Here is a 22,524-nt window from a genome sequence, read left to right as displayed (position 1 = left end):
TACTTCTCCTGAGTATGGCGATACCACATGTGTGACACTTTTTTTGCAGCCTAGGTGCGCTAAGGCGCCCAAAGTCCAATGAGTACCTTTAGGATTTCACAGGTCATTTTGAAGCATTTGGTTTCTAGACTACTCCTCACGCTTTAGGGCCCCTAAAATGCCAGGGCAGTATTGGAACCCCACAAGTGACCCCATTTTAGAAAGAAGAAACCCCAAGGTATTCTGTTAGAAGTATGGTGAGTTCATAGAAGATTTTATTTCTTGTCACAAGTTAGCGGAAATTGATTTTTATTGTTTTTTTTTTTCACAAAGTGTCATTTTCCACTAACTTGTGGCAAAAAATAAAATCTTCTATGAACTAACCATACAACTAACGGACTACCTTGGGGTGTCTTCTTTCTAAAATGGGGTCACTTGTGGGGTTCCTATACTGCCCTGGCATTTTAGGGGCCCCAAAGCGTGAGGAGTAGTCTAGAAACCAAATGCCTCAAAATGACCTGTGAATAGGACGTTGGGCCCCTTAGCGCACCTAGGCTGCAAAAAAGTGTCACACATGTGGTATCGCCGTACTCAGGAGAAGTAGTATAATGTGTTTTTGGGTGTATTTTTACACATACTCATGCTGGGTGGGAGCAATATCTCTGTAAATGGACAATTGTGTGTAAAAAAAAACAAACAATTGTCATTTACAGCGATATTTCTCCCACCCAGCATGGGTATGTGTAAAAATACACTCTAAAACACATTATACTACTTCTCCTGAGTACAGCGATACCACATGTGTGGCACTTTTTTGCAGCTTAGGTGCGCTAAGGGGCCCAACGTCCTATTCACAGGTCATTTTGAGACATTTGGTTTCTCGACTACTAATGGTTTAGGGCCCCTAAAATGCTAGGACAGTATAGGAACCCCACAAGTGACCCCATTTTAGAAAGAAGACACCCCAAGGTATTCTGTTAGGAGTATGGTGAGTTCATAGAAGATTTTATTTTTTGTCACAAGTTAGCGGAAATTGTGTTTTTAATTTTTTATTTTTTTTTACAAAGTGACATTTTACACTAACTTGTGACAAAAAATAAAATCTTCTATGAACTCATCTTACACCTAACAGAACACCTTGGGGTGTCTTCTTTCTAAAATGGGGCAGATTAGGGCCTGATATGATGGATAGGAGTGCTAGGAGGGTGACAGGAGGTGATTGATGGGTGTCTCAAGGTGTGATTAGAGGGGGGAATATATGCAAGCAATGCACTGGTGAGTTGAGCAGAGGGGGTCTGGGGGGCTATCTGAGGGTGTGGGCGGGTGATTGGTTGCCCGCAAGGGGCAGATTAGGGTCTGATCTGATGGGTAGCAGTGACAGAGGGTGATTGATGGGTGATTAGAGGGAAGAACAGATGTAAACAACGCACCTTGGTGGTGATATGACGGTGGGTCTGCGGGCGATCTGATGGTGTGGGGGTGGTCAGATGCCCGCAAGAGGCAGGTTAGGGTCTGATCAGATGGGTGGCAGTGAAAGGTGGTGACGGGATGATTGATGGGTGATTGACAGGGGAGAATAGATGTATACAGTGCACGGAGGGGGGTCTGGGGTTTATCTGAGGGTAGGGGGGGTGATCAGGAGCCCCCAGAGGGCAGTTAAGGACCTAATCTATAAAATAGCGCTGACAGATATTGACAGGTAGTGATTGATGGGTAATTAGGGAGTGATTAGAGGGAAGATCAGATGTAAACAATGCACTTTGTGGGTGATATGACGGGTCTGCGGGTGATCTGATGGTGTTGGGGTGATCAGATGCCCGCAAGAGGCAGTTTAGGGTCTGATCTGATGGGTGGCAGTGAAAGGTGGTGACGGGATGATTGATGGGTGATTGACAGGTGATTGACAGGGGAGAATAGATGTATACAGTACACGGGGGGTGGGGGGGTCTGGGGTGGATCTGAGGGTAGGGGGGGGTGATCAGGAGCCCCCAGAGGGCAGTTAGGGGCCTAATCTATAAAGCAGCGCTGACAGATATTGACAGGGAGTGATTGATGGATAATTAGGGGGTGATTAGAGGGAAGAACAGATGTAAACAATGCACTTTGGTGGTGATATGACGGTGGGTCTGCGGGCGATCTGAGGGTGTGGGCGGGTGTTTGGGTGCCCGCAGGAGCAGTTTAGGGTCCGATCTCTGATAAGTGGTGGTGACAGGGGATGATTGACAGGTGACCATTGGGTGATTATAGGGGAGGATAGATGTATACAGTACACGGGGGGGGGGGGTCTGGGGAGGATCTAAGGGGTGGGGGGGTTGATCAGGAGCCCCCAGGGGCAGATTAGGACCTAATAAAAAAAAATAGCGCTGACAGGGAGTGATTGATGGGTGATTAGGGGGTGATTGGGTGCAAACGGGTCTGGGGGGTGGATGAGGTGTGCTGTGGGCGATCAGAGGGCAGGGGGGGGGGGGCAGATCAGTGTGTTTGGTGCAGACATGGAGGACTGCAGCCTGCCCTGGTGGTCCCTCAATCACTGGGACCACCAGGGCAGGAGGCAGTCTGTATAATACACTTTGTATACATTACAAAGTGTATTATACACTTTGTATGCGGCGATCGAGCGGGTAACATCCCACCGGCGTTTACTACCGGCTGGCGGGATGACGTCACGGGTGGGCGGGGCCTGTTACCAGGGGCAGCGCGCGTCACCAGTGACGCGATCGCTGCCCCTACGAGCCGAAAGGAGCCGCCGCCGTTCGGCGTATTGCGGTCATTTCGGCGTCCACTTTGCCGCCGCCCATCGGCTGTGGGCGGTCGGCAAGTGGTTAATATTTTGTGTTTTGAAATGCTTGTTTACCTCTTCTTTGCATATTGATAGAGGGTGCCAATCTGGGAACAGGTCAGCAGATTGCGGCTGTGTAGATGCTGAGGCATCACATGGGGTGGAGATGTTGGCTGGTTGAAGTGCTTGGCTTGTCTATTGGTACAAAGATGCAAATTATGCGAATAGTCTAGATATGGATGGCTATTGTTAGTTGTATCAAACCTACAACATAATGTATTCAGCTTATTTGCAAACTGTAGGTTATCATTGTGGGGCTTTCCTTTTGTAGTTGGTGATCTCATGTAGAGAGTTTAACCCCCTGTTATCGCCCACTGGAGACTCTGCAGGGAGGGAGGAGAGGAATCCAGCCGCCTATCGGGCTGGCTGGAGTTTACCCAGCGCTGATCTAGCAGCTTTATAGAGGACTTTGTTACCTGTACGATATGCCCTTTCTTTTTTGTGGCGCAGCTTTCTAAGATGCAATGTAAACCAGGGTTTATCTTTGTTTTACCTGATGCGCATTTTTCATGGGGACGCAGGTCTCTTTATAAATGGTAGTATTTGATCTCACAACGTCGGTATATACATTTATTATTATTGATTTATAAGTGCCAACATATTCTGTGGCGTTGTAAAAAAAAATGTAACATTTAGATCACCGGTGGATTGTTTGAATGTGTTCCAGTCTGTTGAATCAAAGCAGCTCTGTAGTTTTTCTATTGCTTTGCTAGTCCATTTCTGTGAACACTACCTATTTCACAGCTTTTAGTCTTGTTTCTTGTAGTCTTATTTGTATGTTGGGATGAGCTGTATCAGGGCATGGAAAAAAAAAGCAGTCCTAGAAGCTCAACTGCAATAATATGTGAAGCCAGGGAGTCAACCAGTCCACACCCGGATCCTTCAAGGTGCAACAATCCACAGCAATAGAAGAAAAAGACTGGGTCTCCACCTGGATAAATGCAATTGTAGCACTATTTTATTGAACCATAGTGACAAAACAACACGACGTTTCGGCCAGCAGGCCTTTATCAAGTGTTACAGGCCACTTGATAAAGGCCTGCTGGCTGAAACGTCCTGTTGATTTGTCACTATGGTGCAATAAAATAGTGCTACAATTGCATTTATCCAGGTGGAGACCCAGTCTTTTTCTTCTATTGGTGTATCACGGCATGATCAGAGTTCCCCAGAGCTTCTCTGCTGGCAGAGAGATACGAGTCCTTAATTGTGGTGTAACAGTGATCAAGTGTTTTACCTTCTCTAGTTGTACTTGTGACGTGTTGCCTGTATTTAGGAAGTTCTGTGTTTAGGTTAGCACTGTTGAAATCCTTCAGAATGATGCTAAAAGAATCAGGGTACCCCCTTTCCACCTCAGTGATTTGATCCGCAAGGTCCTGGAGTGCAGGCTGCAGGCATGTTTGTGGTGGGATGTACACAGCAACCAGAATAAAACTCATGGGTTGAATAGTAGGGTCTGCAGTTTATGAAGAGTGTTTCCATCCCAGCCGAGCATGTCCTCTTAACCACTTGAGGACCGTGGGCTTTACCCCCCTTAAAGGGAATGTCCAAGCAAAATAAAAAAATGAGTTTCACTTACCTGGGGCTTCTACCAGCCCCATGCAGCCATCCTGTGCCCTCGTAGTCACTCACTGCTGCTCCAGTCCTCTGCTGGCAGCTTGCCGACCTCAGAGGTCGGCGGGACGCATTGCGTACATTTTTACGCATTCCCGCTAGTGCAGGAACATTAACACATACATTTTTACGCATTACTGGTTCAATGCGTAAAAATGTACGCATTGAACCAGTAACGCGTAAAATGTATGTGTTAATGTTCCTACACTAGCGGGAATGCGTAAAAATGTACGCAATGCGACCCGCCGACCTCCGAGGTCGGCAAGCTGCCAGCGGGGGACTGGAGCATCAGTGAGTGACTATGAGGGCACAGGATGGCTGCATGGGGCTGGTAGAAGCCCCAGGTAAGTGAAACTCATTTTTTTATTTTGCTTGAACCTTCCCTTTAAGGACCAGGCACTTTTTTTCCATTCAGACCACTGCAGCTTTCACGGTTTATTGCTCGCTCATACAACCTACCACCTGAATGAATTTTGGCTCCTTTTCTTCTCACTAATACAGCTTTCTTTTGGTGCTATTTGATTGCTGCTGCGATTTTTACTCTTTATTATATTCATCAAAAAAGACATGAATTTTGTCAAAAAAAATGATTTTTTTAACTTTCTGTGCTGACATTTTTCAAATAAAGTAAAATTTCTGTATACATGCAGCGCGAAAAATGTGGACAAACATGTTTTTGATTAAAAAAACCCCATTCAGCCTATATTTATTGGTTTGGGTAAAAGTTATAGCGTTTACAAACTATGGTGCAAAAAGTGAATTTTCCCATTTTCCAGCATCTCTGCCTTTTCTGACCACCTGACATGTTTCATGAGGGGCTAGAATTCCAGGATAGTATAAATACCCCCCAAATGACCCCATTTTGGAAAGAAGACATCCCAAAGTATTCACTGAGAGGCATAGTGAGTTCATAGAAGATATTATTTTTTGTCACAAGTAAGCGGAAAATGACACTTTGTGACAAAAAAAAACTTGCGACAAAAAAAATGAAATCTGCCACGGACTCACTATGCTCCTCTCTGAATACCTTGAAGTGTCTACTTTCCAAAATGCGGTCATTTGTGGGGTGTGTTTACTGTCCTAACATTTTGGGGGGTGCTAAATTGTAAGCACCCCTGTAAAGCCTAAAGGTGCTCATTGGACTTTGGGCCCCTTAGCGCAGTTAGGCTGCAAAAAAGTGCCACACATGTGGTATTGCCATACTCAGGAGAAGTAGTATAATGTGTTTTGGGGTGTATTTTTACACATACCCATGCTGGGTGGGAGAAATATCTCTGTAAATGACAATTGTTTGTAAATGGACAATTGTGTGTAAAAAAAAATCAAACACTTGTCATTTACAGAGACATTTCTCCCACCCAGCATGGGTATGTGTAAAAATACACCCCAAAACACCGTATACTACTTCTCCTGAGTACGGCGATACCACGTGTGGCACTTTTTTGCACCCTAACTGCGCTAAGGGGCCCGAAGTCCAATGAGTACCTTTAGGATTTCACAGGTCATTTTTGTTTCAAGACTACTCCTCACGGTTTAGGGCCCCTAAAATGCCAGGGCAGTATAGGAACCCCACTAATGACCCCATTTTAGAATGAAGACACCCCAAGGTATTCCGTTAGGAGTATGGCGAGTTCATAGAATATTTTATTTTTTGTCGCAAGTTAGCGGAAATTGATTTTAATTGTTTTTTTTTTTCACAAAGCGTCATTTTCCGCTAATTTGTGACAAAAAATAAAATCTTCTATGAACTCACCATACTCCTAACGGAATACCTTTGGGTGTCTTCTTTCCTGACCTGTGAAATCCTAAAGGTACACATTGGACTTTGGGCCCCTTAGCGTACTTAGGGTGTAAAAAAGTGCCACACATGTGGTACCGCCGTACTCAGGAGAAGTAGTATAATGTGTTTTGGGGTGTATTTTTACACATACCCATGCTGGGTGGGAGAAATATCTCTGTAAATGACAATTGTTTGATTTTTTTTACACACAATTGTCCATTTACAGAGAGATTTCTCCCACCCAGCATGGGTATGTGTAAAAATACACCCCAAAACACATTATACTACTTTTCCTGTGTACGGCGGTACCACATGTGTGACACTTTTTTGCAGCCTAGGTGCGCTAAGGGGCCCAACGTCCTATTCACAGGTCATTTTGAGGCATTTGTTTTCTAGACTACAACTCACGGTTTAGGGCCCCTAAAATGCCAGGGCAGTATAGGAACCCCACAAGTGACACCATTTTAGAAAGAAGACACCCCAAGGTATTCCGTTAGGTGTATGGCGAGTTCATAGAAGATTTTATTTTTTGTCACAAGTTAGTGAAAAATGACACTTTGTGAAAAAAAAAAAAAACAAATAAAAATCAATTTTCGCTAACTTTTGACAAAACATAAAATCTTCTATGAACTCGTCATACACCTAACAGAATACATTGGGGTGTCTTTTTTCTAAAATGGGGTCACTTTGTGAGGTTCCTATACCGCCCTGGCATTTTACGGGCCCAAAACCGTGAGTAGTCTGGAAACCAAATGTTTCCAAATGACTGTTCAGGGGTATAAGCATCTGCAAATTTTGATGACAGGTGGTCTATGAGGGGGCGAATTTTGTGGAACCGGTCATATGCAGGGTGGCCTTTTAGATGACAGGTTGTATTGGGCCTGATCTGATGGATAGGAGTGCTAGGGGGGTGACAGGAGTTGATTGATGGGTGTCTCAGGGGGTGGTTAGAGGGGAAAATAGATGCAATCAATGCACTGGGGAGGTGATCGGAAGGGGGTCTGAGGGGGATCTGAGGGTTTGGCCGAGTGATCAGGAGCCCACACGGGGCAAATTAGGGCCTGATCTGATGGGTAGGTGTGCTAGGGGTGACAGGAGGTGATTGATGGGTGTCTCAAGGTGTGATTAGAGGGGGGAATAGATGCAAGCAATGCACTGGCGAGGTGATCAGGGCTGGGGCCTGAGGGCGTTCTGAGGGTGTGGGCGGGTGATTGAGTGCCCTAGGGGCAGATAGGGGTCTAATCTGATAGGTAGCAGTGACAGGGGGTGATTGATGGGTAATTAGTGGGTGTTTAGGGTAGAGAACAGATGTAAACACTGCACTTGGGAGGTGATCTGAAGTCAGATCTGCGGGCAATATATTGGTGTGGGTGGGTGATCAGATTGCCCGCAAGGGGCAGGTTAGGGGCTGATTCATGGGTGGCAGTGACAGGGGGTGATTGATGGGTGATTGACAGGTGATCAGTGGGTTATTACAGGGAAGAACAGATGTAAATATTGCACTGGCGAATTGATAAGGGGGGGTCTGAGGGCAATCTGAGCGTATAGGCGGGTGATTGGGTGCCCGCAAGGGGCAGATTAGGGTCTGATCTGATGGGTAACAGTGACAGGTGGTGATAGGGGGTGATTGATGGGTAATTAGTGGGTGTTTAGGGTAGAGAACAGATGTAAACACTGCACTTGGGAGGTGATCTGACGTCGGATCTGCGGGCGATCTATTGGTGTGGGTGGGTGATCAGATTGCCCGCAAGTGGCAGGTTAGGGGGTGATTGATGGGTGGCAGTGACAGGGGGTGATTGATGGGTGATTGACAGGTGATCAGGGGGATAGATGCATACAGTACACAGGGGGGTGGGTCTGGGGAGAACCTGAGGGGTGGGGGGGGGTGATCAGGAGGGGGCAGGGGGGGGGATTAAAAAAAATTAGCGTTGACAGATAGTGACGGAGTGATTGATTGGTGATTAGGGGGGTGATTGGGTGCAAACAGGGGTCTGGGGGGTGGCCAGGGGGGGTGTCTGAGGGGTGCTGTGGGCGATCTGGGGCAGGGGGGGGGAATCAGTGTGCTTGGGTGCGACATAGGGTGGCTGCAGCCTGCCCTGGTGGTCCCTCGGACATTGGGACCACCAGGGCAGGAGGCAGCCTGTATAATACACTTTGTAAACATTACAAAGTGTATTATACACTTTGTATGCGGCGATCTGGGTGCTAGTAACCCGCCGGCGCTTCCGAGCGGCCGGCGGGTTACAGCGCCAGGTGGGCGGAGCCAGTCCCTGGCAGCCGATCGCGTCACGGATGACGCGATCGCGCCGCCCATGCCCCTACAAGGACCGCCGCCATTTGTCTATACGGCGGTCGGGAAGTGGTTAATTGTAACATCCATGCACCACTTATCATTAATATAGAACCACCTTTGGTTTTGCCAGAGATTAGTGCAGGCTTTTTCAACCAGGGTTCCCTGGAACCCCAGGGTTCCTTGAGGACTCTGCAGGGGTTCCTTGGCATTTTACCCCATCGTGGGGGAAGTATAATAGAGCACACTATAATAGGTGGTACTGTAACAAGAAGCACTAAATTGGGGGGGGTCAGGAGACAGTATAATGAGTGGCAGTGTAATAGGAGATAGTGAAATTAGCAGCCTAACCTACTTAAAGACCATGCCTCCTGAAAACTAAATGTAGGGGTTCCTTGAGACCAAAAAATTGTTTGCAGGGGTTCCTTGAGATCCAAAAGTTATTAACAGGGTTCCTCCAAGGTAAAAAGGTTGGGAAAGGCTGGATTAGTGTGTCCAGGTCTGATCTATAGAATGTAAATTAATCTGCAAAAACATTGTCTGGAATAAGTTTAGATAGCTTTGTGAAGCAAAGAGCAGCAGAGAGGTAAAAGTCCTTCTTTGTCCTGATTAGTAGTTAAAGCTCATCTAGTTTGTTGCATATCGACTTGACATTAGAGAATATAATTCCAGGTAGTAGTGAATGCAGTCCTCTGCACCAGGCGCGCCAGATAACCTTTGCCTCTTCATGTAAGCCTCACTGCTCGATTCAGCACTGTAGCTTCACTGGTTAGAATCCTGAGAAGGTCAAGAGTAGATAAATATCCAGGGGTAGATCTGGTACAGCTGAGTTCCAAATGCTTAGTATTTTTTTGCTGGTGAAGGTTATATGGTTGGGTTGCATAAGGCAATGTTAAAAAACAAAAACACATAAAACAAAACAAAAAAGACAGAGCAACATGCAGAGCCTGCCATCTTCAGGCAACTCTCCTCTTCTGCAATGTTGTTTATGAATGAGTACATAAGATGTTTATAAGATGAATACATAAGATGTTTACTTACTTAATATGCACTTACAGACTACCCAGCAAGGTCATGGTGAACTCATTGGAGTGTGTAGGGGGCTACAATGGACCAAGAAGGCCTCTTACTAAAATGCTATGGAAAACAAAAGTTTGCCTTCTTTAACCACTTCGCATTCAGTCGTTTTCCCTTTGTGCATCCGATCAATGTTCACCTCCCATTGATTAGCCTATAACTGTATCACTACTTATCACAATAAACTGATCTATATCTTGTTTTTTCCGCCACCAATTAGGCTTTTTTTGGGGGGTACATTTTGCTACGAGCCACTTTACTGTAAATGCATTTTAACAGGAAGAATAAGAAAAAAACGGGAAAAAAATCATTATTTCTTAGTTTTCGGCCATTATAGTTTTAAAATAATACATGCCTCCATAATTAAAACCGATGCATTGTATTTACCCATTTGTCACGGTTATTTCACCGTTTAAATTCTGTCCCTATCACAATGTATGGCGACAATATTTTATTTGGAAATAAAAGTGCATTTTTTTCCATTTTGCATCCATCACTATTTACAAGCTTATAATTAAAAAAAAAAATATTTCATCTTTACATTGATATTTAAAAAGTTTAGACCTTTAGGTAAATATTTACAGGGTTTTTTTTATTGTAATGGTTTTTGTTTTTTTTATTAAACATTTTATGTGGGTATTTTTGGGAGGGTGGGATGTAAATTGTAATTTTTAAATGTAAATATATGTGTAGTTTATCATTTTTTTACATTTAGTTGTAGTTTTACTTTTTGCCGTAACATACGCTTAGATGCATGGGGGAAGCTAGAGCCAGAAGAAGCGAAGCTTCCGAGAGAAGCTGTCGCTTTTTCTGCGGGGGAGAGGAATCAGTGATCGGGCACCATAGCCCGATTTACTGATTGCCTGGCTAACAAACCGCGGGCCGGGAGCGCGCATGGCCTCCTGGACGTAAGTTTTACGGCCAGGAAGGTTAATTGGTTAAACAATTATTTGCAATAATTCAGGTTGGAGTGAGCTCCGAGATGTCTCCCAGTGCATCACTGCTGAAATATGCAAATTATCTATTGTTGTCCTTGTGAGCTAAACACACCTCCAGATGCACAGGAATGCAATGAGCCACATTAATCCATGTCATGCAGTGATTAGGATCAACCAATCTGAAACAGTCTGTATGCATGTTGGATTAGTGTGGCTCTGTAATATTTACAAGCTGACACATCATTGCATTCCATCTGGAGGTATGTTTAGCTCACAGGGACAACAATGTAGTGTACTTGGACTTTGCAAAGGCTTTTGACACTGTTCCCCACAATAGCCTAGTACAAAAGCTGAGGATACAGTGACTAGGAGAAAATGTGTGTATCTTGATAGAGAACTGGTTAAGGGATAGAAGGAAAAGAGTGGTGGTAAACGGCACATACTCAAAACTGGAAACTGTTAGTAGTGGAGTACCACAGGAGTCAGTACTTTTTCCTATTCTTTTCAATTTATTCATTAATGATCTAGTAGACGGAATACAGAGTAATGTAGCCATCTTTGCTGATACAAAATTATGCAGAATTATCAACGCGAAGACTGATAATGCCATATTACAACAGGACCTTGACAACATGGCCATATGGGCAGGCACGTGGCAGATGAAATTTAATGTAATGTTTAATTTAAGTCATACACCTTGGACGTACCAATGGTAGATCATCATCTCACTAATATTATAAATGCAAAAGTTTGGATGTTTGTTACTCAATCACGCAACAATGGCTGAACGGATTTGCATGAAATTTGGCACACTTAGTACATTACCTAGAATAACATATAGGATTCTTTTTATCCCCATAACCAAAAAGTGCGTGGAGACAAATACAAATTTCACTGGGAAAATGTAAACTGCAGCCATTCTTACACTGTTAATGGTAGGTTCTCAAACTTTGCACAGTTGGTCACTGAGTGACTGGGATTAATGAAAAAAAGTAGGATAAAGAGAGGAGGGGAGTAGAGCCAACCAATAAACCTGGTATTTTTTTATAAAAATATTAAAAAAAAACTTTATTTAGACAAAAAATACAAAAACAAAAAAACACATATATATCAATTAAAAAGCTACTAGATGTCCACCCAACACCCAAACCGGTGCCTTCACATACACACCAACACAGCCCCCAAACCCACCAAGTTAGCAAATATTAAAGGCAGATTGACATACAAAATGACCCCACTAACGCTGGATATCCTCAGGGAACCCCAACCCAGGTATGTCCAACTGAAAAGCAGTGTTGCTGAAGACCAACAGCAGGTCACTATAAGATCAGAGATCACAATGAGCACTGGCCATGTGAACAGGCAAAGCGATATAGATGTTAGTGAGATCTCACAGACTTGAAAAACAACAGTCTTAATATGAGGAACGATGTATAACAACTTGCCGCTGGCTGCCCATAAATCAGTGGAAAAACATCCATTTCAATAAAGCTGGTAAAGAGTCAGCGAAGCCATGAGGATTCATAAGCAGGAGCAGAAGCAGCAGCAGAAGCCAAAAAACGGCGTTCCATAGAGGCAATGTATCAAGGGTATCTTACCATCCAGAAGACAGCAATCGCTCATAAAGATCTATGTAGTATTGATATCTCAAATGGGTACCTCCTGAAGAGACCAGCAGGAGGAAAACTCACAAGCTGAGATGCGTTGTCCACTATGGGGTGATGCTTGTACTGACCGTTAACCACTGTGAGTCCAGTCAAACAGGAGATCCAGCCAACAATGGCTACCGTCTGTGGGGAGACAGCAATAAACCGCTGCCAGAAGTATGATAGTTTCGAAGGGAGCAGTCCCTGTTAACGGTGGAATCTCTGAGTGTGCAATGCGTGCTGTAGGCGGTATGCAGGGTTCAGCTTGTAGCGGTTCTGTAGAGGGAGGCCAAGCAGCGATGCTAGTAGAAGAGCCATGCCGTAATGACCCGACATGTTTCGCTGGCAAGCGGCCAGCTTTTTCGAGGGAGGCGTGGTTAGCAAGCAACTTTCAGTCCGGGCACTTTATGCAGAGAAACACCCGATATCCCGGAAATGCATCAGCTCCCAGCAGGTCAGACACAAACCGCCTACCAACCGGAGGCAGGAAGTTGGAATCACCTGCACTCTAGATGGCAGACGCGGAAGCAAAGGGATGCTGTGCCCCACCCACAAACTCACGCCGCCTGGAACGCAGGGAAACAAAATAACACTGCGTCCACAACGGGGGGGAGGAGGGGAGGGCAAACGGAGCTGAACAGAAACCGGCGTCAAAACAAAATTACAAATAAGATTTATATGATTTAGATTTATATGCAAACTCATACATACTTACTAACTTTAAGTTACAGTGGTGTAAAAAACTATTTGCCCCCTTCCTGATTTCTTTTTTTTTTTTTCATGTTTGTCACACTTAAATGTTTCTGCTCATCAAAAAACGTTAACTATTAGTCAAAGATAACATAATTGAACACAAAATGCAGTTTTAAATGATGGTTTTTATTATTTAGTGAGAAAAAAACCTCAAACCCTACATGGCCCTGTGTGAAAAAGAAATTGCCCCCTGAACCTAATAACTGGTTGGGCCACCCTTAGCAGCAATAACTGAAATCAAGCGTTTGCGATAACTTGCAACAAGTCTTTTACAGCGCTCTGGAGGAATTTTGGCCCACTCATCTTTGCAGAATTGTTGTAATTCGGCTTTATTTGAGGGTTTTCTAGCATGAACCGCCTTTTTAAGGCCATGCCACAACATCTCAATAGGATTCAGGTCAGGACTTTGACTAGGCCACTCCAAAGTCTTCATTTTGTTTTTCTTCAGCCATTCAGAGGTGGATTTGCTGGTGTGTTTTGGGTCATTGTCCTGCTGCAGCACCCAAGATCGCTTCAGCTTGAGTTGACGAACAGATGGCCGGACATTCTCCTTCAGGATTTTTTGGCAGACAGTAGAATTCATGGTTCCATCTATCACAGCATGCCTTCCAGGTCCTAAAGCAGCAAAACCACCCCAGACCATCACACTACCACCACCATATTTTACTGTTGGTATGATGTTCTTCTGCTGAAATGCTGTGTTACTTCTACGGGATACGCACCTTCCAAAAAGTTCAACTTTTGTCTCGTCGGTCCACAAGGTATTTTCCCAAAAGTCTTGGCAATCATTGAGATGTTTTTTTAGCAAAATTGAGACGAGCCTTAATGTTCTTTATGCTTAAAAGTGGTTTACGCCTTGGATATCTTCCATGCAGGCCGTTTTTGCCCAGTCTCTTTCTTATGGTGGAGTCGTGAACACTGACCTTAATTGAGGCAAGTGAGGCCTGCAGTTCTTTAGATGTTGTCCTGGGGTCTTTTGTGGCCTCTCGGATGAGTTTTCTCTGTGCTCTTGGGGTAATTTTGGTCGGCCGGCCACTCCTGGGAAGGTTCATCACTGTTCCATGTGTTTGCCATTTGTGGATAATGGCTCTCACTGTGGTTCGCTGGAGTCCCAAAGCTTTAGAAATGGCTTTATGTCCTTTACCAGACTGATAGGTTTCAATTACAGTACTTTTGTTCTCATTTGTTCCTGAATTTCTTTGGATCTTGGCATGATGTCTAGCTTTTGAGGTGCTTTTGGTCTACTTCTCTGTGTCAGATAGCTCCTATTTAAGTGATTTCTTGATTGAAACAGGTGTGGCAGTAATCAGGCCTGGGGGTGACTACAGAAATTGAACTCAGGTGTAATAAACCACCTTTAAGTTATTTTTTAACAAGGGGGGCAATCACTTTTTCACACAGGGCCATGTAGATTTGGAGTTTTTTTTCTCACTAAATAATAAAAACCATCATTTAAAACTGCATTTTGTGTTCAATTAGGTTATCTTTGACTAATAGTTAACGGTTTTTGATGAGCAGAAACATTTAAGTGTGACAAACATGCAAAAGATTAAGAAATCAGGAAGGGGCAAATCGTTTTTCACACCACTGTATATGAGATTATAAGAGTGGCTGGAGTAAACCCCCTGAAATATTAACATTTATATGCAATAGGAAGACATGGCCTCAACAAAATGGCCATGATCCGCACACCTAGGTGCATGAAGACAAAGTTTTAAGGGGAAAAGATCCCTAAATAACCTGAAGTAAAAAACTATCAGGGGAAATAGAATAAAAGATGCAGCAGGATGTTAGGTAGAAGCGCAGGAGGGGCTCCGCAGACAACTAGGTAAGCAGGAATGGCGAAAAGACAAAGGATTCATTAAGGTCAGGGGGTACAGTAGCTGCTAGTTCATAAATCCACCGAGCCTCTCTTTGCAAAAGAAGGCGGTCAAAATTACCGCCACGTATAGTGCTATGTACACGGTCCAAACCAATAAAGCGGATTTGATCGTATCTACCACCATGTGCGGTTCTGAAGTGCTGGGCCACCGGAGTAAGGACAAACAGATCATCCACATTCTTATCTTTGTTTTTATGTTTACCCCAAATACTGGTGATAGTTACATAGTTACATAATTATTTTGGTTGAAAAAAGACATACGTCCATCGAGTTCAACCAGTATAAAGTACAACACCAGCCTGCTCCCTCACATATCCCTGTTGAGCCAGAGGAAGGTGAAAAAACCCTTACAAGGCATGGTCCAATTAGCCCCTGAAGGGAAAAATTCCTTCTCGACTCCAGATGGCAATCAGATAAAATCCCTGGATCAACATCATTAGGCATTACCTAGTAATTGTAGCCATCAATGTCTTTCAATGCAAGGAAAGCATCTACGCCCCCTTTAAATGCAGGTATAGAGTTTGCCATAACGACTTCCTGTGGCAATGCATTCCACATCTTAATCACTCTTACTGTAAAGAACCCTTTCCTAAATAAATGGCTAAAACGTGATATGCTCACCAATTCGGGATCATAGCTCACGTTTGGTCTTCCCTACATAAAAAGCACGCCAGGGACAGACCAACAAATGACTGGGATTAATATTCAGGAAAGTGGATGGAGCCTACAAAAGCCAATCAAAATTCAGCTATTGATTTTCAAGGGGAATATTTAATTGATGCCATTTTTGTACTGTTAATGGCACAAGCTTCAAACCTGGTACAGTTGGTCATTGGGTGACTGGGGTTCAAATTCAGAAAAGGGGTGGAGCCACAGCCAATCAGATTTGTTTAATTTCAATGCAAATTATTGATGCCACAGACCGCAAAGCTCACAAACTAGGTCATTGAGTAACTGAGTAATTCTGTGTTAGGATTAGAAAACGTGGGTGGAACCAACACCAGCCAAATACATACCCGGGCAACACTGGGCCCTCAGCTAGTAAAAAATATATGGCATACAGCTGGGAACATAAGACTTGAGGAGGACTTAGGAATACTGGTCGATAACAAGTCAGGTAATCGTATGCAATGCCAAGAGGCGGTAGCTAAAGCAAATAAAATCCTAGGAAATAATATCTCGAGATGCTAGTATGCTACTCCCTCTGTATAAATCACTTGTGAGGCCACATCTGGAGTATGGAATACAGATTTGGGCACCACATTATAGAAAGGAAATAGACCACCTGGAACGGGTACAAAGATGGCGACTAAATTAATCAGAGGGATGGAAGAGCTTGCTTACCAAGAAAGGTCGGACAAACTGGCTTTTTTCACTTGGAAAAAAGGCGAAGGAGAGGTGACCTGATTAACATGTATAACGAATAGAGATAAAAAGACACAAGGACACCGGGAGCCCGATATCGTGTATTATCGTTGCGTGAGCTGGTCTATTGTGGTGAAAATATACTCACAATTCTGGGTTGCTTTTGAAGGCAACCACCATCAGATCATGTGATTCTTTCTTCCCGAGCACTGTAAAACCAGCGCAGGAGATTTGGGCATAGCCGGCGTCACCATCCAAAGGCCGTAATAGGAATTACGGCTATAGCGGTGCTCAGTGAGTAATTTGGGGGCCGTCAAAAGACAAAGCACAAATTACTACAGAAACACTGTAATTTGGCCGCCAGCAATAGCTGGAAGACGAATTACATTTTTCCCCCACTATCCATGGTGGCCTGGAGGGGAACTAGTAATTAACGCTGCCGAGACTTGTGCAGGAGCAGGGTTAGCCATCTATCGGCTTTATCCTGTGCCCAAATCTCCTGGAGGTCACTTCAAAGCTGCCAGTTAATTAGCTAAAAACTATGCTCAACGAGTTAATTCAGTGGCAGGTAATGGCTTTTATTTGCTAGCATTGCTTCCACTTCTTCGATCAGAAGAGATTAAAATGTTAGGAGAATTTTCCAGTCATTACTAGTGGTGATATGTTGAGACCTGCCTTTCTCATCAGGAAGTTCCCTTTTATGCCAGGTACCAATAGGCACCTACTTAACATATACATATCATAAAGCATAAACTTATGATTAGACACAAATGAGGGGGAATTGAACAGGACACATTCTCTATATACATACAGGGTGCATTTCTCTGTGTTTTCCTTCTGTCCTGTGCAAGAGTACAGGTCCAATTTCAGGATCATTGGATCGATGCTTATCCCCTGTCTTTAATAAGGATTCTTAGCTGTGTTTACTGTTATTACCATGGTCATTTAGTATTCACTAAGCACTTTACCTCAGGCAAACCTTAAAATTCTGTCCTTAAGTTAAGAAATGATTCCTTCAGTTAACAACTGAATCCTTAAAGCGGATCTGAGATGAAAAACGAACTAGAACAAGTAACTTGTGTATATATCTTATCTAAAGTTTAGATACTTTACACAGCAAATCTAGCTGTAGACCGCTTCAGCAGTTTACGATTATTTATTCCTGTGATACAATGAGAGCGGCCATGTTCTGTTTGTCACATTACACACAGGCAAGCGGCTTTGCATCTCCAGCCCTCAGCCTGTGAAAACTTCACTCCTCCCCTCTGCCTCTGAAAACTCTGGCTAGTAACCTCCTCCTCTTCCTGCACAGACTGAGCTCCCATAAGCCCTTGCTACTAAGTCTCAGAGTGCCAAGAGAAGCTGTGGGCGAGGCTTGTTTAGTTTATAGGGAATTGGAGTATTAAAACCAAAAAAAAGTATTTGGCTTGAGGAATGCCCTATAAACTATATGAAAGGAACACAATTATGCAATGAGTAAAAGTTTTTCTCGGATCCACTTTAAATTAATGACTGAATCCTAAACTTAAAGACTGGATGTTAATTCACAGAGAGGAATGCAAGTAATAACAACTGTAAAGTGTGTGAGGAATTATCACCTGGCTTGAGCTGTTGTTAAGCAGAGTGTTACTAGAGACAGCAATGTATAGTGCAGGATTCTGAGCTGCCTGCTTTATTTTAAAGGCTTTTATACAGAGGGGACTGTGTTTAGAGAGAAATACACAGCAAGCACATGGAGGAGGAAGAGAAAGGCATTAAGCTTATGTAAACACACAGACATACACACAGGGGAGGCAGCAGGAGGGGGGGGGGAGCAACATCCTATCTGTATGTTCTCCTCCCCTCCCTATCTACTGCATGTAAAAATAACTACAGAGGTGATAACTTAACCACTTCAGCCTTCAGTCGTTTTCACTTTATGCTTCCGAGCAATGTTCACCTCCCATTCATTAGCCTATAACTTTATCACTACTTATCACAATGAACTGATGTATGTCTCGTTTTTTCCGCCACCAATTGGGCTTTCTTTGGGGGGGGGGGTACATTTTGCTAAGAGCCACTTTACTGTAAATGCATTTTAACAGGAGGAATAAGGAAAAAACAGAAAAAATGCATTAGTTCTCAGTTTTTGGCCATTATAGTTTTAAAATAATACATGCCTCCACAATTAAAACTCACATATTGTATGTGCCCATTTCTCCCAGTTATTACACCGTTTAAATTATGTCCCTATCACAATGTATGGCGACAATATTTTACTTGGAAATAAAAGTGCATTTTTTCCGTTTTGCATCCATCACTATTTACAAGCTTATAATTAAAAAAATATATAAATATTTCATGTTTACATAGATATTTAAAAAGTTTAGACCCTTAGGTAAATATTTGTGTTTTTTTTTTTTAATTGTAATGTTTTTTTTTATTATTATTAAACATTTTATGTAGGTATTTTTGGGAGGGTGGGATGCAAATCAATTTTTTTAGGACATATTGGTCTATTTTTTAATTTTTTTTTGCATTTTCCTGCAGTTAGCTTTTTGGCCACAAGATGGCAGCCATGAGTTTGTTTACAATGACGTCACTCTAAGCATAACACGGACGCTTAGAGTGACGTCGGGGGAAATAGGAACAGAAAAACCTCAGCTTCCGTGCGAAGCTGACGGTTTTTCTCGGGGGGAGAGCAATCAGTGATCGGGCTCCATAGCCCGATTCACTGATTGCCTGGCTAGCGAACCGCGGGCCGGGAGTGCGCGTGCACGCGCGCGATCGGCAGCGGGGGGCAGCGCACATGGCCTCCTGGGCGTAGCTAGTACATCCAGGAGGCCAAAGTAGTTAAAGGGGCACTATGGCGAAAAATTGTAAAATTTAAAATATGTGCAGACACATACAAATAAGTACATTTTTTTCCAGAGTAAAATGAGCCATGAATTACTTTTCATCTATGTTGCTGTCACTTACAGTAGGTAGTAGAAATCTGACAGAATTGACAGGTTTTGCACTAGTTCATCTCTTCATAGGGTATTCTCAGGGATTTATTTATTTTCAAAAGCACTTAGTGAATGGCAGTTGCTTTGTCCAACTGCCAAAAAAACTGTGTAGCGAGCAGGGAAGCTGTCCAGCATCATTGTTTAAATCCTTTTTAGGGAATATCTTTATAAAGAATAAAAGCCTTGCTGAGAATCCCCTATGAAGAGATGGACTAGTCTGAAACCTGTTGCTTCTGTCAGATTTCTTCTACCTACTGTGACAGCAACATAGGAGAAAAGTAATTTATGGCTCATTTTTACTCTGGAAAAAAATGTACTTATTTGTTTGTTTGCACGTATTTTAAATGTTACAATTTTTCGCCATAGTGCCCCTTTAAGGACTGGAATTATAACACTCTCACTGTGAAAACGTATCGCTACATGTTACTAAGGCAAGCTTCTTTAGTGACTCAAAATACCGATCGATGTGTGGTGATAAGTTTTCACTTGCCTTATTATCACCAGCATGATCTTAGTGAATTGTGGCCATTGTTTTGCTGCATTACCCACTGTAGCTCACAGAAATGTTTTGCAATTTTCCTTTTGAATTATTTGGTATAGGTAAGAATTGATTGTTCTGTCAATGCTGGCAAGCTGTCCAGGCCCAGATGCAGCAAAATAAGCTTAGAGAAAATTACCACACTATGTTTTAGTAGCATAAGTTTTTTTTTTTATGGTGGAATGCAGTGTTTTTCTTTCTTCTAAAGTTACGCTTTTCATTTAAGCCAAAAAGTTCCATTTTGGCTTCATCTCTCTATGAAAAATACTTCCAGTATCTAACTATGTAATGTTCACTAATGTAAGACAGGCCTTCAGTTGCTTAGAAGCAAACTGGACAGAGAGGACCGAGGGATGACCACAATTTGCAGCAAATGCTGAAACAAGATATATCCTGCAAAAACATTTATTACAAAGCACTGGATGTACAACTTGCATGCAAGGAACCCATAATACAGTGGGTACACAAAACCCCAGTGAACCTATCTAACTAAATACCTTTAAATACCTGTATAAACACAGGAAGTATATACAAATGTATACATATACAAATATACGCACATAAAAAGCTGGAAAAGAGCGACGTCAGGACGGAATGCAAGGTTTGGCAACACATCTGCAAGTACAGGGACAGATCAGGAATCGGGGCCAAGGATTTCCAGAGACTCAGGGCAAGCAGCACAAAGATCTGGCACTGTTGAGTTCTTTCACAGCTCTTAAATAGAACCACACTTGCTACATGATGAGACCAGAAAGCCAGCACTACTGCAGACCATCTGCAGACAAGCCAGTGAAACACAAGAACTGTCTTCAGACAGGACATGACCATCTTAATTAATGTAGTAGTGACTAGTGGACTACCACAGTCGCGCTACAAGCACGTCGCGTGGCAGTTAGGAGCAAGTTAAAGTGTACCTGACATGGACATTGTGGGTTAATTTATACTTGCCTGGGGCTTCCTCCAGCCCCATTAGGTGCGTGGAGTCCTTTGCCATCCTCTTTGGCCACTCCATTCCCTAGTAAATCCCTGCACAGGCATAGAACACTCCCAGCTGCAAGATTGCAGGGGGGGGGGGGGGCTGGGTTGGCGTGCGTGCTGCGCATTCGCAGAAGAGCAAGCTCGGCCGGATTACCGGGGGGATTTACTAGAGGACGGAGTGGCCAAAAAGGATGGTAAGGGACCCCATGCATTAGAGGAGGCCCCAGGTAAGTATAAATACACCCGCAATGCCCATCTCAGGTTCCCATTAAGAGCGTATGCTACACTGAGAGGACTGCGTTTAGCGTGGTCATGCTACTGTTAACTTGCGCTGTGTGTGCGCACAATATATTTACTGACCTTAAATGAATCAAGCCCATGGAGAGGTGGTTTAAATGAGAGAAAGATGGGAAGAAAATCCCCTATAGTTCACAGTGCTCAGTTGCGCTTCAGAATAATTCTGTGTATCAACTCACTGCCCATATAATCCTATGGGCTGGTTCACAGTACTGCATCAAGTGATTCTAACTCGCTGCATGCAGGCTTTGTATTAAAGTCTATGCCCAGTCTCCATTGCAGTTCACACTCATTATAACGTGTGCATTATGCGACTGACCACTATGAATCGAACCTTACAATAGAACACCAATCAAACACATTTACCCGTGTATGCCTTTCTCAAGGCCTAGAACTCGAGGCTATAGCTGTTTATGCACAGATCTGGCTACTAGAGGCAAGTATTTATGGAAGAGACATGTATGGAGACTAATACCAGGCCTTTGGATATGCCAGGCACAGTATATCATTGGTGCTTGGTAGAGAAGGTGTTTCATGGTATGTGTTCTGGATACAATATGTAGGGCTGGAACCTAGACAATGGAAAACCACTTTAATAGAATAAAAAATCTGTATATGCCTGCATCTGTATTTAGATATGTGTTTTATTGTGTGTATTATGTATTTATATATATATATATATATATTTATTTATTTTTTCTTATTGGCAGATTTAGATTCTGAGTCTAAAGAGTTTCCAGTGCCAAGTCTTAAGCAAACATCTACAACACACACTTCCACTATTGAAGTCACACAAAATGAGATGTCCTCACAACCTTCCACAGCACCAGGCCAGCTGGAGGACTTTCTAGGACATTCAACTGGGACTCAGTTACTTCAAGGGGACCAGGATGGCTCTGCATCTGTGCCACTAATTGATGATCTACACAGTCATATGTTGAGCAGTTTGGCTATGCTGGACCACCTTACCTCACCCATGGACACTTCTGATCTGCACTTCTCTCCACAAGGAGACTCACTAGGGCTAGACATATCAGAACCTCCTAGTGATGGTATGGACTGGTTGGAGCTAGCCGGTCCTCCGGCAATGAATCTAACCCCGCTTAGCACAACCACCCCTAGTGTTTTCTGTACAGACTTTTTAGATAGTCAAGACTTGCAACTTCATTGGGATTCATGCTTATAATTCAGTTTTTCAGAAGAAAAGAGAAGGCTGCACATTCCCTGATGATTAGGTAACAGGTGTTAATCAAAACAATACATCATCAGGGAGACTGCACTATAAGGTGTAAAAATGTACAGAATGAATTGCTGCTCCTATTTTTACAGATGCCACTTTCTCGCCATACTGGATACTGGATATGCATTATGTAATACACTGCATGTCTTATGAATGCCACATACCAATTATCTCTGATATAAACCGCATACTTTGATATATTTTTTACATGGCTTTGTAGAAATTTCCATACAGTACTAAAAAAAATACTTGATTTGCACTTGGTTTGTTACCACAGAACCTTTCCTCTTGTATTAAACCGCATCTTCAAGGCAAAAACTGAAA

At 43.2% G+C, this 22,524-nt stretch overlaps 1 protein-coding gene across 3 annotated transcripts in view; it reads left to right on the top strand.

The window, feature by feature from the left end:
- Positions 1 to 22,524, top strand: part of MRTFA (myocardin related transcription factor A) — a 251,763-nt gene extending 229,239 nt beyond the window's left edge. For all 3 annotated transcript variants that reach the window (XM_068240222.1, XM_068240224.1, XM_068240221.1), the window contains one exon: positions 21,671 to 22,524. In XM_068240222.1, the coding sequence (XP_068096323.1) occupies positions 21,671 to 22,146 (476 nt within the window). In that variant the 3' untranslated portion in view covers positions 22,147 to 22,524. The remainder of the gene's footprint in view (positions 1 to 21,670) is intronic.

The sequence above is a fragment of the Hyperolius riggenbachi genome, chromosome 6, assembly GCF_040937935.1.
Source record: "Hyperolius riggenbachi isolate aHypRig1 chromosome 6, aHypRig1.pri, whole genome shotgun sequence".
Classification (NCBI taxonomy): domain Eukaryota; kingdom Metazoa; phylum Chordata; class Amphibia; order Anura; family Hyperoliidae; genus Hyperolius; species Hyperolius riggenbachi.
Note: the sequence above shows the minus strand (reverse complement) of the source record. Positions and strands in the feature narration are given on the sequence as shown.